The sequence below is a fragment of the Brienomyrus brachyistius genome, chromosome 5, assembly GCF_023856365.1.
Source record: "Brienomyrus brachyistius isolate T26 chromosome 5, BBRACH_0.4, whole genome shotgun sequence".
In the NCBI taxonomy this organism is placed as follows: domain Eukaryota; kingdom Metazoa; phylum Chordata; class Actinopteri; order Osteoglossiformes; family Mormyridae; genus Brienomyrus; species Brienomyrus brachyistius.
The window spans coordinates 1,916,064-1,929,750 of NC_064537.1; the positions used below are offsets into that span (position 1 = coordinate 1,916,064).

At 51.2% G+C, this 13,687-nt stretch overlaps 2 protein-coding genes across 9 annotated transcripts in view; one reads left to right on the forward strand and one right to left on the reverse strand.

Moving 5' to 3' along the window:
* On the reverse strand, window positions 1–6,873 carry nthl1 (nth-like DNA glycosylase 1). 5 transcript variants are annotated; one of them, XM_049015506.1, is made up of 7 exons: window positions 6,445–6,871; window positions 5,255–5,481; window positions 4,839–5,009; window positions 4,257–4,416; window positions 3,973–4,078; window positions 3,587–3,761; window positions 1–1,847 (listed from the first exon to the last, which is right to left on the reverse strand). In XM_049015506.1, exons 1-7 carry the CDS (start codon window positions 6,677–6,679, stop codon window positions 1,749–1,751), a joined length of 1,173 nt encoding a protein of 390 aa, XP_048871463.1. In that variant the 5' UTR covers window positions 6,680–6,871; the 3' UTR covers window positions 1–1,748. The 5 variants fall into 5 exon arrangements, with proteins under 5 accessions (XP_048871463.1, XP_048871465.1, XP_048871466.1 ...); XM_049015509.1 differs by lacking the exon at window positions 1–1,847 and adding an exon at window positions 1,861–2,022 and having other exon boundaries at window positions 6,445–6,870; XM_049015507.1 differs by lacking the exon at window positions 1–1,847 and having other exon boundaries at window positions 1,882–3,761; window positions 5,255–5,375; window positions 5,412–5,481; window positions 6,445–6,870.
* The window catches only part of tsc2 (TSC complex subunit 2), a 24,864-nt gene continuing 17,576 nt past the window's right edge, over window positions 6,400–13,687 (forward strand). For 3 of the 4 annotated variants that reach the window (XM_049015501.1, XM_049015503.1, XM_049015504.1), the window contains exons 1-16: window positions 6,876–7,078; window positions 7,702–7,878; window positions 7,993–8,079; window positions 9,266–9,376; window positions 10,004–10,151; window positions 10,425–10,542; window positions 10,661–10,709; window positions 10,786–10,911; window positions 11,144–11,217; window positions 11,324–11,450; window positions 11,679–11,822; window positions 11,954–12,091; window positions 12,227–12,330; window positions 12,481–12,562; window positions 13,076–13,231; window positions 13,504–13,623. In XM_049015501.1, the coding sequence (XP_048871458.1) occupies window positions 7,720–7,878; window positions 7,993–8,079; window positions 9,266–9,376; window positions 10,004–10,151; window positions 10,425–10,542; window positions 10,661–10,709; window positions 10,786–10,911; window positions 11,144–11,217; window positions 11,324–11,450; window positions 11,679–11,822; window positions 11,954–12,091; window positions 12,227–12,330; window positions 12,481–12,562; window positions 13,076–13,231; window positions 13,504–13,623 (1,743 nt within the window). In that variant the 5' untranslated portion in view covers window positions 6,876–7,078; window positions 7,702–7,719. Of the gene's footprint in view, window positions 6,505–6,875; window positions 7,079–7,701; window positions 7,879–7,992; window positions 8,080–9,265; window positions 9,377–10,003; window positions 10,152–10,424; window positions 10,543–10,660; window positions 10,710–10,785; window positions 10,912–11,143; window positions 11,218–11,323; window positions 11,451–11,678; window positions 11,823–11,953; window positions 12,092–12,226; window positions 12,331–12,480; window positions 12,563–13,075; window positions 13,232–13,503; window positions 13,624–13,687 lie in introns of those variants that run through there. The other variant, XM_049015502.1, reaches the window with a different exon arrangement.

Here is a 13,687-nt window from a genome sequence, read left to right on the forward strand (position 1 = left end):
TGGTAACAAAATCCTTTAATGTTAGAAGAAAATATATCATTGAAAAAAGCCTTTTTTCACATTGTGGGGAATATTTGGTCCTCACAAAACACACACATGCACACAGACACACACGCGTTCACACACATGCACACAGACACACGCGCTGAAGACAATGTCGTGCAGGTGAGCAGCCAACAGGACAGGGCAAGGTCAGGAACAGAGGTGAATGTTGATGGAGAACTATTCAGACAGAGGATAGTAAGAAGTAGGCTGGGCAGGAGAAGCACCCAGCACCAAACCTTACAGCGGGTGAAATGTATGGTGGACAACAGACATACCCGATCTGAAAGTGATTTGGGGAGACCTGCTGAGAAGCAGAGGCGGCGGCCCATGAGGAGATTCAACCAGAGGAGACCCATTCCGACTCGCACTAAGTCAGACACCGAACTGGTGAGGCCAACTAAGTCTGACTGAGGAGAGCCCAGCCCCCAGAGAGCTGCAGACAGGGCCTGGAGAGGGATGGAGGAGGCCAGTGACCCAACGACGGCCACGGCACCAGACTCCAGTATGTAAATAGTGAAATAAGAACAGTCAAGCCTTGGATTGAGAGTAACTTGGTTTGCAAGTGGTGTTTTGCAAGACGAGCAAAATTTTAAATAAATTTTAACTTGATAAACGAGTGTGGTCTTACAATACGAGTATTATATATACGCTTTGTCTGCCGAGTGTCACATGATCACAACTGAGCATATGGTTCTTCTCTCTCACGGTGTGGGATTGTGGGTATTCGTCTGAATGCAGGATTGTGGGTAATCTTCTCGCTGTGGGATTGTGGGTAATCGTCTCCCATGCTCGGTCTCAGTTGGCGCGCCTCAGTGGTGCAGTTGAAGTTTAGTAGAAAAGCACCACCCAAATAAGGGCGTAGCAATGCGAGCGATGAATCTGCTTAATGCCAATAGAATGTCCACATTTCCGCGAAATGTACTGCCTCCTCCACAAAGCGATCAGCCTCCTCCTCAAAGTGACCCGTCTCCTCCTCAAAGCAACCCTCCTCCTCCACAAAGTGAACCGCCTCCCATTCAAAGCGACCCTCCTCCTCCTCAAAGTGAACCACCTCCTCTTCAAAGCAAACTGCCTCCTCCTCAAAGCGACCCTCGTCCTCCACAAAGCGAACCGCCTCCTCCTCAAAGCGACCCTCCTCTTCCTCCACAAAGCGAACCGCCTCCTACTCAAAGCGAACCGCCTCCTACTCAAAGCAACCAGCCTCCTCCTCAACGCGACCCTCCTCCTCCACAAAGCGACCAGTCTCCCCCTCAAAGCGACTCGCCTCCAGTGACCCACCTCCTCAGACTCTCGCCTCCTCAAAGCAACCCATCTCCTCCACAAAGCGACCAGCCTCCTCCTCAAAGACTCTCACCTTCTCAAAGTGACCCTCAAATGGCCTCTCCTGAGCCCTTAAACATTTTCACGTAGGTTTTATTTGTATAGTGCATATAAATAATAAACCTTGCCTCTCCTGTACCTCTGTGTCCTGTGTCTCTTTGCTCATCACGCTAAAGTATTTCTCTAAATAATGATAAACTATATTTGAATGTTTAATTGGATTCAGCATGAATGGTTGGATTCACCATTATTTGAGGTCCATCCTTCTGTCTTCCACACTGAGACCCAGCACAGGTTTGCACTTAGTCTGGAGTCTAACCCACAAACACAAGGAGGACAGGAGACACACTGTTTGGGCTGCCAGTCCACTGTAGGGCACACACTCACAAAATACCGCCCCGTCGCAGCCCAGGGGAGCCCGTGGGGGAGGCAGGCCCATCCGGCTTTATGCCATCAGTGGGTGGGGGCGACTCCACTTTCACCTTGCTCTGGTCAGGAGGCTTGAGGATGGGGGGCAGGGGCTTCCTGTCTGGGGAGCTGCAGTGTGCAGAGGGACAGCTGTGCCGGTTCAGGCAGTGGGAGCAGAGCGGGTTTCTCGGCAGGCAGAGTTGCTGTCTGAAGCCCACTAGCAGCCAGTTAACCTCGCCCCACAGCTGCCTATAGGGGGCGCACAGAGAGCTGGGTCAGCCTGCTGAGAGGCGAACAGGAGGGCGAAGAGGCCACGTGGCAGAATGCCATCCAGCAACAACTCCACACATACAGAGGCTGCGAGGGGAACCAAAGCCAGAAGACTGGAGGCGTAAATGTCTAACAAAACTGGACACATACAGACCAACTGTGCTGGTGCTATAGACAGAAGCCATGTCATTAGAAAACCAGAGCTCTGATAAGAGACACACAGTAATTGTGTTTAACACCGCATGAAAGGTTTGTAAACTTGACATGTCCATTATTTTACATACATATTAATGTAACAGTGTGAAGAAGAGTTTCATTAAACATGGAGAAAGAGGAACACTTCACTGACACAGACAGGTGGATGCTGAACAGGGTAATTCCTGAACACCACAGAATTAAACCAGCACACCTAGCACTCTGTCTCAACAAACGCTGCATTTTGTCCATCCCCTTTATTTTACTAACAAATAAATGTTATTTGCCATCTATGCATAAACATCTATACCTGGAAGACGTCCTTCCCAAAACAAATAAGCTAAAACAATCATTACTATGCTATGAGTAAAAAAATAATTTATTTCAGCTCAAAAACAGAAATGTGGTTGAGGGTCAGGTCGGGCTGTACTGAGGGTCGGGGCGGGCTGTACAGAGGGTCAGGGCGGGCTGTACAGAGGGTCAGGGCGGGCTGTACAGAGGGTCAGGTCGGGCTGTACTGAGGGTCAGGGCGGGCTGTACTGAGGGTCAGGGCGGGCTGTACTGAGGGTCAGGGCGGGCTGTACAGAGGGTCAGGGCGGGCTGTACAGAGGGTCAGGGCGGGCTGTACAGAGGGTCAGGGCGGGCTGTACAGAGGGTCAGGTCGGGCTGTACTGAGGGTCAGGGCGGGCTGTACTGAGGGTCAGGGCGGGCTGTACAGAGGGTCAGGGCGGGCTGTACTGAGGGTCAGGGCGGGCTGTACTGAGGGTCAGGGCGGGCTGTACTGAGGGTCAGGGCGGGCTGTACTGAGGGTCAGGGCGGGCTGTACTGAGGGTCAGGGCGGGCTGTACTGAGGGTCAGGGCGGGCTGTACTGAGGGTCAGGGCGGGCTGTACAGAGGGTCAGGTCGGGCTGTACTGAGGGTCAGGGCGGGCTGTACTGAGGGTCAGGGCGGGCTGTACTGAGGGTCAGGGCGGGCTGTACTGAGGGTCAGGGCGGGCTGTACTGAGGGTCGGGTCGGGCTGTACTGAGGGTCAGGGCGGGCTGTACATTGGTAAGCAGTGTGTCACAGCAGCACAGGAACACCTCTGCAGCAGGAACGGGGGTCGTCCGCCGGCTGCAGTTCATGGGGAGTTCATGCCACTCCCATCCCAGATTCCAGACAACTTAAGCGACCTTTTCCCTCCTTAGGAAAGTAAGGATATAAAGTCTTCAGCTCAGGGGAGATCAGGCTCTGCTTTACCAGAGGCTGGTATGCCTCTACTGCCCCGTCGCAGCCCAGGGGAGCCCGTGAGGGAGGCAGGCCCTTCCTGCTTTATGCCATCAGTGGGTGGGAGTGACTCCACTTTCACCTTGCTCTGGTCAGGAGGTTTGAGGATGGGGGGCAGGGGCTTCCTGCCTGGGGAGGTGCAGTGTGCAGAGGGACAGCTGTGCTGGTTCAGGCAGTGGGAGCAGAGTGGGTTTGTCGGCAGGCAAAGCTGTTGTCCAAAGCCCACTAGCAGCCAGTTAACCTCGCCCCACAGCTGCCTGTAGGGGGCGCACAGAGAGCTGGGTCAGCCTGCTGAGAGGCGGACAGGAGGGCAAAGAGGCCACGTGGCAGAATGCCATCCAGCGACAACTGGAATCTTGAGGTCAGGCACAGTGATGATGACACAATAATGATGATAATAATAAAGGTTCTGGAAATGACTGTTCAGGGACACAGGCAGTCCCCGTGGCTCCGCCCCCCCAGCCTCACCTTGGGAGCCAGTCCTCCAGTGCCTTCCGCGTGTCCTCTGGGGATTTGGTCTTGGTCCTCATCCAGCCGAGGCGATTGGAAATTCGATGTACGTGTGTGTCTACCCCTGACCATCACACACACACATACACACACACAGTATAAGATCACTCAACATAACATCAAAAACACAACCTTTCAAAAAAAAAGTGTGTTTAATGCTTTAAAACATTTAAGGAATGAATGGGCTTAACTCTCAGAGCACACAGAGTAAAAACGCCAGCATGCACCGCCGGGCGCCATACCGATTCCAGAGACCTGATTCCAGGCGATGTCCATTGCCAGGTGGGCCATCTTGGGCCCGACGCCGGGGAGGTGCACCAGCCCCTCGAAGCTGCCGGGGATGTCGCCGCCGTATTCCTCCCGCAGGACGGCTGCCGTCCGCTTCAAGTACTTCACCTTAGTCTGGGGCCACACAGTGAGGTGTCAGCATTGAAACACCGGCGCCCCCTGCAGGGGCACAAGGGCTGGCTCAGGGGGTCAGGGCAGGGAGAAACACCGGGTACATTCAGAGGTGCTGGTGATCTAAGACGAGTTGAAGCTTTGTCAGTCGCTGACAAGCTAATGACAAAACCCTGGGCAATGTTGGTATTGTTCTTAGAACCCCTGGGAAACCCCTATTGGCAAGGAGCAATGAATTCTCTTATTAGCTGCTTATTTTTCTTTATAGTTATATGCTAAGTGTACAGGGAGGTACACAAGTATTTCATTGAACCTACACATGGTAGTTTTCGAGTCCTTGAATCTATAAAACCAAACTGCAGCATATGCGACAGTGCTCTTTGACTCCCCCTGCAGGTGAAGCTGCAGAAATGCAGCCTGTTTACCCTCCAAAAGCCCACGGGGTAGATGAGCTGCCCCAGCGTCTCGTCGTCGGTCTCCAGGATGCCCTTCACGGTCAGGCCGTGTCTTCGCAGCCTCTCCATGGCTGCGGCTGTCACCTGGTCCTTGGTCTGGCTGGACAACATGAGGGAGACGAGTGCCTGGAATCTCATGACCTGAGGAGGCAGAGCATCATGTAGGTGAAGCACAGGGATAGGCTAGTGGGCAGAGCTAATACTGAAATGGGGGGGGGGGGGGGGTTGGGGTCAGAACAGTGACAAAATGGACAGTGGCTACATTGCCTATGATGGGCATAAATTCTGTGATTTCAAGACTCTACATGTTAGCAACAAACTTAGGCCCGATAAGCCCACTAAACCCAGGACAACCCTTCCCTGCCCCCCGAAAGCAGTCTGCCTACCTCAGGAGGGGCCAGGGGGTCGACACAGCGTGCTGCCCCCATGCTGTCCACGGGGGCATTGCGGGCGCTCCGCATTTGCCTTATGTTCTCCAGTTGCCGCCTCCAGTCTGCCGGTTCCCATGGCTCCCTCTTGGGCTCCCTCTTGGGCTCCCTCTTGGGCTCCCTCTTGGGCTCCTCATACTCCACCTTCACAGGCCGCCTGCGTCTCTCCCAGTGCGGCTCACCATCTGCGAGGTCCCCACACAAAATTTGAGATCCCACAGTTACCCCCAGGAAGCTAACCAGTCAAACATCTAGACACACATGCTTTCAGTACATTTGTCTCTCTTTTAACTGTCATTCATGTTCGAGTGAAAGGTTTACAGGCCTCCTTAAAGGTTTACGTAACACATCAAAAATTGCAATGACCAATAGAAATGACCAACATTTCAAAATTTTCTCAAATTTCAGACTCTCCAAAACCCCATTTTCCATCTATAACAGCAGTGCCGACTCTTGGCACTCCTTCAACCAGTATCCAGGGGCCTGTATCACGAAGCAGGATTTCTTGCTTAGTCTCAGTTTCGTCCACAATGTAAACATTTTGCGGTTTGTTGTGTGGTTCTGCATCATGCATTGCTTTTCCTAAGACCAGTGGTCAAGACTGGCGGTCTCATTTGTTGCAAAGGTGCTGGACTCTGAGAACTGCTTGGGATGATCTTTCCAAAATCTTTGGAAACATTTCCGCCCACGGTTTCATTGTGCCTCCAAATCTCCAGCCCCACTGGGACAGAATCTACAGTGTAAAATTGCTAAATCACATGATAAGTGCACGCGCATATTCCATATTATATATTACAGTCGCTTGCACCTAAAAATCGTTTTTTAAAACCAAATAAGTTTACGAGCTTGGTATTTGTGCAGTACCATATTGCAAAATTGGAATTTACTTGTAGTCTACAATCAAAGGTTGTGATATGTAATAACACATTCATTTATTGGTTAAAACATAAAGTAACAAGAAATGTTTTTTTTCTTTATGCTATTTGACAACAAAGATTTCAGTGTGCTTAATGCGTACGTGATTTTCCTTAACTAATTTAAATTTAAACATAAAGCATTTGTAATCCTTATGAATCATGCCACCGATAATCGGCCTCTGCTGACAGAGTCGTGGCGTGTTTTGTCACAGGACGTCGTGCGTTTTTAACCTGCTGTTTTGCGCTGGTCCGGATTGCTGGCAGTTCCGGATCCCGGCCGGTTTGGCTCAGGTACTGAGATGCACTGGTCCTCACGTTCCTGTTTTACCTCCACAGCAGGTCCGGAGCACTTAGGCACTTTCGCCGATCTAGTTTTTAATGTTGATGAGGTGGAGTTCTGAATTTTAGTCTCTTTCATTCTGCTCATTTCGGTCATTCTCTTGCGAAAAAAGTAAGGAGAAGCCATTTTCAAAGCGTGCTCTGCACGCACTTCAGCAAGACGCGTTCACCTGAGCAAACAGGTACTGGCGGCTGCACCCGTAAGTTTATCCCCTTGAAACTCACAAGTTCATAAGACAGCCCCAGTTGCAAACGCTTTGGACATGGACAACTCCGTGCGAAGCGACCGTTCGGTTCTCGCGCGCAAAGACTCCATATCCCAGCAGCAGTCACGCGGCGGATATGACGTCATTTCGTTTGCTGTGACTTCCGACCAGTGGCCGAACAGTGACAGTACGCAAAAGATAAAAATGCAGCTAAGGGAAAATATGAATGCATAATCATATAAACCCAGATCGTTTATTAGAACAGCTTCGATCCAATGGAGATAATGTATTAATGACTTCATCCGCACACACAATAAAAGGTGAGGCGTGTGCTACTGTGTTGTTTGTTTTTGTGTTAGTTGTTTGTGTCGCTGATCCAGTGCAGCTCAACAAGGTTTATTTCCCTGGGGGTAAAAAGGCCCTTCAGGCTGTAAACTTTAGGAGACGTCTCCTGCCTTCACTACTTTTTTCAAATCTGCATTGTTAAAGAATGACGTTTTCCACTACCGCAGTTTCATATGCCGTTGTACGTAGTGGTGAAAGTGGGCTTTCTTTGGAGATGCAGCGGACTCGGATATAGTACTGAAATGAAGTACGTACAGAATTACGAAAAATGTTTTGTTTTTCAGTCAGATCCGTATCAGTGGATGAAAGCAACTGACCTTTTTTTTGGCAAGTCAGCGTGTCGATCATGGGTCAGGTTGATAAAAATTCCAGCTATTGATATATTCGAAGAATCCTTCTCTGTCTTTATCTTACAGTAATACAAGATTAACTTTTGTTATATGATGTCTGAGTGACTTTTACACATGTAGTGTAACCTGTAATCAAGTTCTAAGCCCCGAAAAACAAAAAATTCAGCGCCTTGCAGCCCTTGTCGTCTTTGGGGTAATAAACCCTGCAGGCGGCGCAGATCTCTAAACCTGCGATGTCGCATATCCAGTCTCTTCCCAGGCCTCCTATGAGCTGCCCCCCGACCACCAGCATGAACAAGCAACAGAGCAAGGAGTCCCTAAAGGATAAGGTGAAGGGGATCTTTGGGATTGGGTCATCGCGGCTGCCCAACAAGCAGGCAGAGAACAAGTCTTCCGAGTTCATCATAACACTGGAAATACTGAAGGTACGTCTCAAATGAAGGACCGTGTGAGCATGCTCTGTAGGCTTGCAGTGTATCAGAGGGGACTGTGAATCAGAAGCTGTAAGAAACTCACAGCCTGTCGGCCTTCCTCTGAAGGAGCTGAGTCCTGAGTGTGGGCTGCATAACAGGATCCGGGTTATCAACCAAGTCTGCGAGCTGGCCAAGACCAAGAAGTTTGAAGAGGTAGGTTAAAGCTTTCGATTGGGGAAAAGGGAGGCAGACGGGCATCCAGAGTGCATATCCAGGATGGTTAGGGTGCGAACTGGGGACAGAAAGCTGATGTGTCAGTCAAAGTGGAGGGCTGTGCTGCTGGGGGACAGGGGCAGGTCCTGGATCAGGGCTGTCACGCTGCTGGAGGCCTAATGTCTCACCGCCAGGTCTGTGTGTTTTAGCTCAGCCACACAGAGTACATTCACTGATATCCCAATGTGGCTTAAACACTGTCCGGGCCTTTTTGGATATGCTCAGACTGTGAGACGGAGTGAGAGATAAGGGGATGCTCCAGTGTTCTTCAGATACAAGATCCTTCTGCTCCCTCTCTGCACTCATTCCTGCTCCGGCTAAGATCTTTCTGCTATTGCTCCATGCTCGCTCCCGCTCTGCATTCGCTCCCACTCCTTCCGAGATCCTTTCGCTCCCGCTCCATGCTCGCTCCCGCTCTGCATTGGCTCCCACTCCTTCCGAGATCCTTTCGCTCCCGCTCCATGCTCGCTCCCGCTCTGCATTGGCTCCCACTCCTTCCGAGATCCTTTCGCTCCCACTCCATGCTCGCTCCTGCTCTGCATTCGCTCCCACTCCTTCCGAAATCCTTTCGCTCCCGCTCCATGCTCGCTCCCGCTCTGCATTGGCTCCCACTCCTTCCGAGATCCTTTCGCTCCCGCTCCATGCTCGCTCCCGCTCTGCATTGGCTCCCACTCCTTCCGAGATCCTTTCGCTCCCACTCTGCATTGGCTCCCACTCCTTCCGAGATCCTTTCGCTCCCGCTCCATGCTCGCTCCCGCTCTGCATTGGCTCCCACTCCTTCCGAGATCCTTTCGCTCCCACTCTGCATTGGCTCCCACTCCTTCCGAGATCCTTTCGCTCCCGCTCTGCATTCGCTCCCACTCCTTCCGAGATCCTTTCGCTCCCGCTCCATGCTCTCTCCCGCTCTGCACTTGCTCCCGCTCTGGTCACGATCCTTTCTCTCCTGCTCCACTCTTCTCAAATGTCCTGGCTCATACAGCTTGTGGAGGCACTGAATGTTCTGGCGGATCTGAACCACTGCAAGCATCATCACTTGTGGTCTCCATAATCCTGGGCGAACATCCGGTGCCACCTTCCACCTGTGTGCATGGTATGATGATGAAACCCACTGGTCTTGCCCCCCCAGAATGCGGTCGAGGCTCTGTGGAGCGCAGTGGGGGACTTGCTGCACCCAGAACAGCCCTCTGAGGCCCGGCATGCTGTGTTGCAGCTCCTACGAGCCATCATCCAGGGACAGGTGAGTGCCCTCTGGTGGAAACAATTGGCAGCACACTTCTTCTTATTATTGATCTTCCACTGAATTCACTTAATTGGCCAGGTACACCTGCATGTATTAAGGATTGGATCTGGCAGTACTGGTGCATACAGTCACAGACAAATTAGAACATAACTTTAGAAAAGTCGATGTAATGAAGTAGTGTAAACAGTGCAAAGCTGTGCATTTACTATCGATAAATATAAACTTAAAGGGAACAGAGATATACAGGGGCACCGAAATATAACAATATATGATGCCCAGTAGAAAAATAAGCTAAAACGGATGTGCAGAAATGCGCGTAGAGTCAGTGGGGTTGGGCCTGAAGGGAAGAAGCTGCTGCATGTGGTTCTGGTCTTGATATCCGGCGTTAGCTGTGAATTATTAGTACTCCTTCTTGTAATCAACAACATGCAATTATGTAGTTTAACTCAATTTGCCTCTGGCTGATCCGAAAAGATCTCTACTGGAATTTTCATTCAAAGCAGCACAACACCACCAATACTTATAAACACTGCCTACAGCACACCTGACGGTGTCGATGTGAAGCGCTTGTAACTGCTCTTGATGAAATCTGGTCACAAGGTGATTTTGTGTCTTCTTGGACAGGGAGAGAGGCTTGGTCCTCTGCGTGCCTACTTCTTTAAGATCATTAGGGACTACCAGCCTTCCGGCGAAGACCTGACAGACCGGCTGGAGGTGTTCAAGGCACTCACAGAGAACGGGAAGGACATCACCTACCTGGAGGATGACATAGGTGAAGCTCAGTGGCAGCTAACGGTTGTAGCACTTGACCAGCTGAAAATTTCACATTCCAAAGTTGTGCTTAAAAGCCGTCCAGTTAAACCAGCAATACCTGACCACGGTCCTCATGGTCTGGTGTCCTTCAGGTCATGTGACTTGCTTAATGAGTTCAATAAATCGGTTAAGAGCTGAGGTTGGAAACCACAACTCCCAGTGGTCCCTCAGTAGATTGGCGCTGGGTAGCCCTCAAATCCCCGACTGAGTCTCCTTCGCGTGTCACATGCAGTCTTATTCGTGGAGCTGTGGATGAACGTGGGTTTGACTTCTGACTTCCTCCACGTGCTGGTCAACCTGGTCAAGTTCAACAGCTGCTACCTGGACAAGAACGTATCACACATGGTCCTGTAAGAACGTCACTCTTATTTTTCACATCTGCTAGTTTTATACCAGATGTACAAGTCATGTACAAAATGAGACAAATCACACAATATTATGGTCTTAATCTCACTTTTTTTAATAAAGGGAAATTTGTCTTCTGTGCAATCGGACTACGTCTTCCACAGACATAGAGGTATTCTATTCTTCATTCTTCATTCTATTTTCGGTCTCCCCTCTCAGTGTTTGACTTTAAGCCTCCATTCCTCCAGGTGGCGCTGCAAGTTCTGGATGCAGTGGTATGTTACAACTGCCTGCCCTCTGAATCCCTTCCCAGCTTCATCATCACCCTGTGCCGCACGGTCAACGTCAAGGAGTTCTGCGAGTCCTGCTGGAAGGTGAGTGCCTTATAGACCTTTCCGTACACTTGGCAGACCCTGTAGACTTGGTCATCCCAAGTCATGTTCTGTTTTTGTGACCAAGGCTGCTTGAAGAGATGATTGTTACGCGTCTGCTTTTGGGAGGCCTCAGCTTAGAATCTTAGCATTGTGGTCCTGGTCCGAGTGCTTTTATGCAACAGTCACGACTCTCATAACTGCGGCAGTTGATTCCTCTGCATTTTCCTCACAGTTGATGCGGAAGGTCTTAGGGACACACCTGGGCCACAGTGCCATCTATTCCATGTGCCGCATCATGGAAGACAGGTTTGTCTCTGTTTAAATCCGTATGTCCAGCCTGAGTGTGTGTCACGGCGGCGGCCATGGAGTGACCCCCGCCCCAGGGACACTGAGCTCTGTGTTGTGTTTCCAGGGCCTACATGGAGGACGCTGCCTTGTTGCGTGGTGCAGTGTTTTTCGTGGGGATGGCGCTGTGGGGCGCGCACCGGCTGGCCACGCTGAAGAATACCCCCACGTTGGTCCTGCCCTCTTTCTACAAGGTCGGGCACCGCAGGCCGGAATGGTGATAAAACACAATAGAACTTCTCAAGGGTGACCCAGAACTATGAGTGGAGCAGTCAGCACCTTCAGTCGTCTGTGACAAGTGCAGCATTCAGTAGACAGGTTGCCTGAGAGTCCCTTAGTCTCACTCTGATTATGAGGTGTGTCTGGCTGTGGTTTCCACACTGGTGTGAAAATTACTGACAGGGCTGTGTCCCTGCCCCCAGGCCATGACTAAAACCAATGAGGTGGTCTCCTATGAGATTGTCCTCTCTATCACCCGCCTGATCAAGAAGTATGGCAGGGAGCTGCAGGTGGTCACCTGGGACATCCTACTCAGCATCATAGAGCATCTGCTGCAGCAGGTCCAGGTAAGTGAGATGAGGTCAGTCCAGGCTGAAGCTAGAATGAGGTCAAAGGTCACTTGGATGGTTGAGCTGTGGAATTCAGAGAGGGATTAAACACACAGACACGTTGGTCTCTCTCTGCCTTTACTTCTCAGATGATAGCTAGCCATGAGCTGAAGACCATTGTCCATGAGCTTCTCACCACTGTGGAGGAGCTGTACGAGCAGAACGGCTACCACGGCTCCTCAGAAAGGTTCTTCTCACTCATTGAGAAGTGTGCTGACAAGCGCTCGGTGAGCCTGCCACCGTCGTTCCTTATCTCCCGCATCCTCCATCATGGCCTAGTCTGAGACCACGTTGACGTAGTGTCAGGCACACAAGTGACCTGCCGGTGATGATGTATAAATTGAAACTCATGCGCTTTTCAGGAGTCGTCTGTGATGACCCTCATCTCCTACCGGGCCCACTCCATCCAACCGGCTAAAGATGGCTGGATCCAGAGCCTGCACAGACTCATGGAGAAGTTCTTCAGGTAACGCTCTCGCCTAGTGATGCCACCATGCAGAGAAATGGTGAGGGTGGAGCGGAGGGCTAGGTTGGCTGTGAAGAGAAATGAGGACCGGTCCTTGGATCCCTCCATCTCCCTGGATCCCTCCATCTCTCCTACTTTTATCTGTGGCAGAAATGAGACTCGCAGTGCCATCAGGGTGAAGGTCCTGGATGTGCTCTCCTTCGTCCTCAGCACCAACCGCCAACTCTACGAGGTTGGTGGCCTTACGAGTGGTGATGTCTTTCCAAGATTACTCGTGTTCAGCCCCGTATCACTATTAAGCAGATAGTACCTGTGGGGATGGCATTCATTGGGGTCTGTCCACCTAGGGTGTAGAGGTAATGAATACTTCAAGTGTCTATTGACAGCAGAACCACAAGTTAATGACTGAACCGTGTTGGGTTGTCATGGTCCACATGCCATTTGCCTGGAAGTTTCTGTGATGTGTCACGGCTAAAGAAACACTATGTTCTTCCATCCAGAGCTTCAGTGAGGCCACTGGATATCTTACTGTAAGCCCTCAAATCAAGGCCCTTGTCCCTGATCATCTTCACCCCTCCTGGGTGGCCGGAATAGATAGCTACTTCTTTTACGCAGATGGAATTTATACTAAAGCGCTTGAGGTCAGCAGTTCTTCGGTCAGTGGTACAACAGCAGGGCCCTGTTTAGGACTTGGATCCGACAGGCTTTGGGTCCCGAGCCTGATGTGATTGGCGTCTTCCGCCAGGAGGAGCTCATCGAGGCCGTGGTGATCCCACAGCTGAGCCTCATCGCCGAGGATCGCGACCTTCATGTGCGCAAGCTGGCCACGCAGCTGCTGGTGGACCTGGCTGAGGGCTGCAGCACGCACCACTTCACCAGCCTGCTGGACATCATAGAGAAGGTCTTGGGGGGGGGGGGGGGGGGGGGGGGGGAGGGCATGCTGGTCGTCGTCATGGCAGCTAGTTACTACTCAGTCAGTTCTGATTGAGACCTGGATTGAATGGCTTTAACCCCCTGAGAGAGTGTGTGTGAGAGTGTGTATGTGTGCATGTGACTGTGTGTGTGAGAGTGTGTATGTGCGCATGTGACTGTGTGTGTGTCTCTGTGTATCTGTGTGTTTCTGTCTGTATGTTCTTCTTCATCTTTCTTGCCCTAACGAAGCGCTCGCTCCAGGTGGCCAGTCGCTCCCTGACCTCGGTGGGACCTGCTGATGTCCTGGACCGAGACCCCCTGGCTGAGTCTCCCATGGAGGACGTGAAGACGGCTGTCCTGGGCTTGCTGGAGATTCTGCAGGTGCCTCTCGATAGAACTGCCTGCACTGCCCTGGAGATCATTAACATCTCAACAGCCTCAACGC

Excerpts from the sequence above, each read along its gene's own strand:
- nthl1 (XM_049015505.1), bottom strand. The coding sequence starts at position 6,679 with ATGGCTTCTCCTTACTTTTTTCGCAAGAGAATGACCGAAATGAGCAGA. Across the intron at positions 5,482-6,444 it reads GGACCAGCGCAAAACAGCAG|ATGGTGAGCCGCACTGGGAG; the intron begins GTTAAAAACGCA and ends GGGACCTCGCAG. Across the intron at positions 4,079-4,256 it reads GAATCAGGTCTCTGGAATCG|GGGTAGACACACACGTACAT; the intron begins GTATGGCGCCCG and ends TGTGATGGTCAG.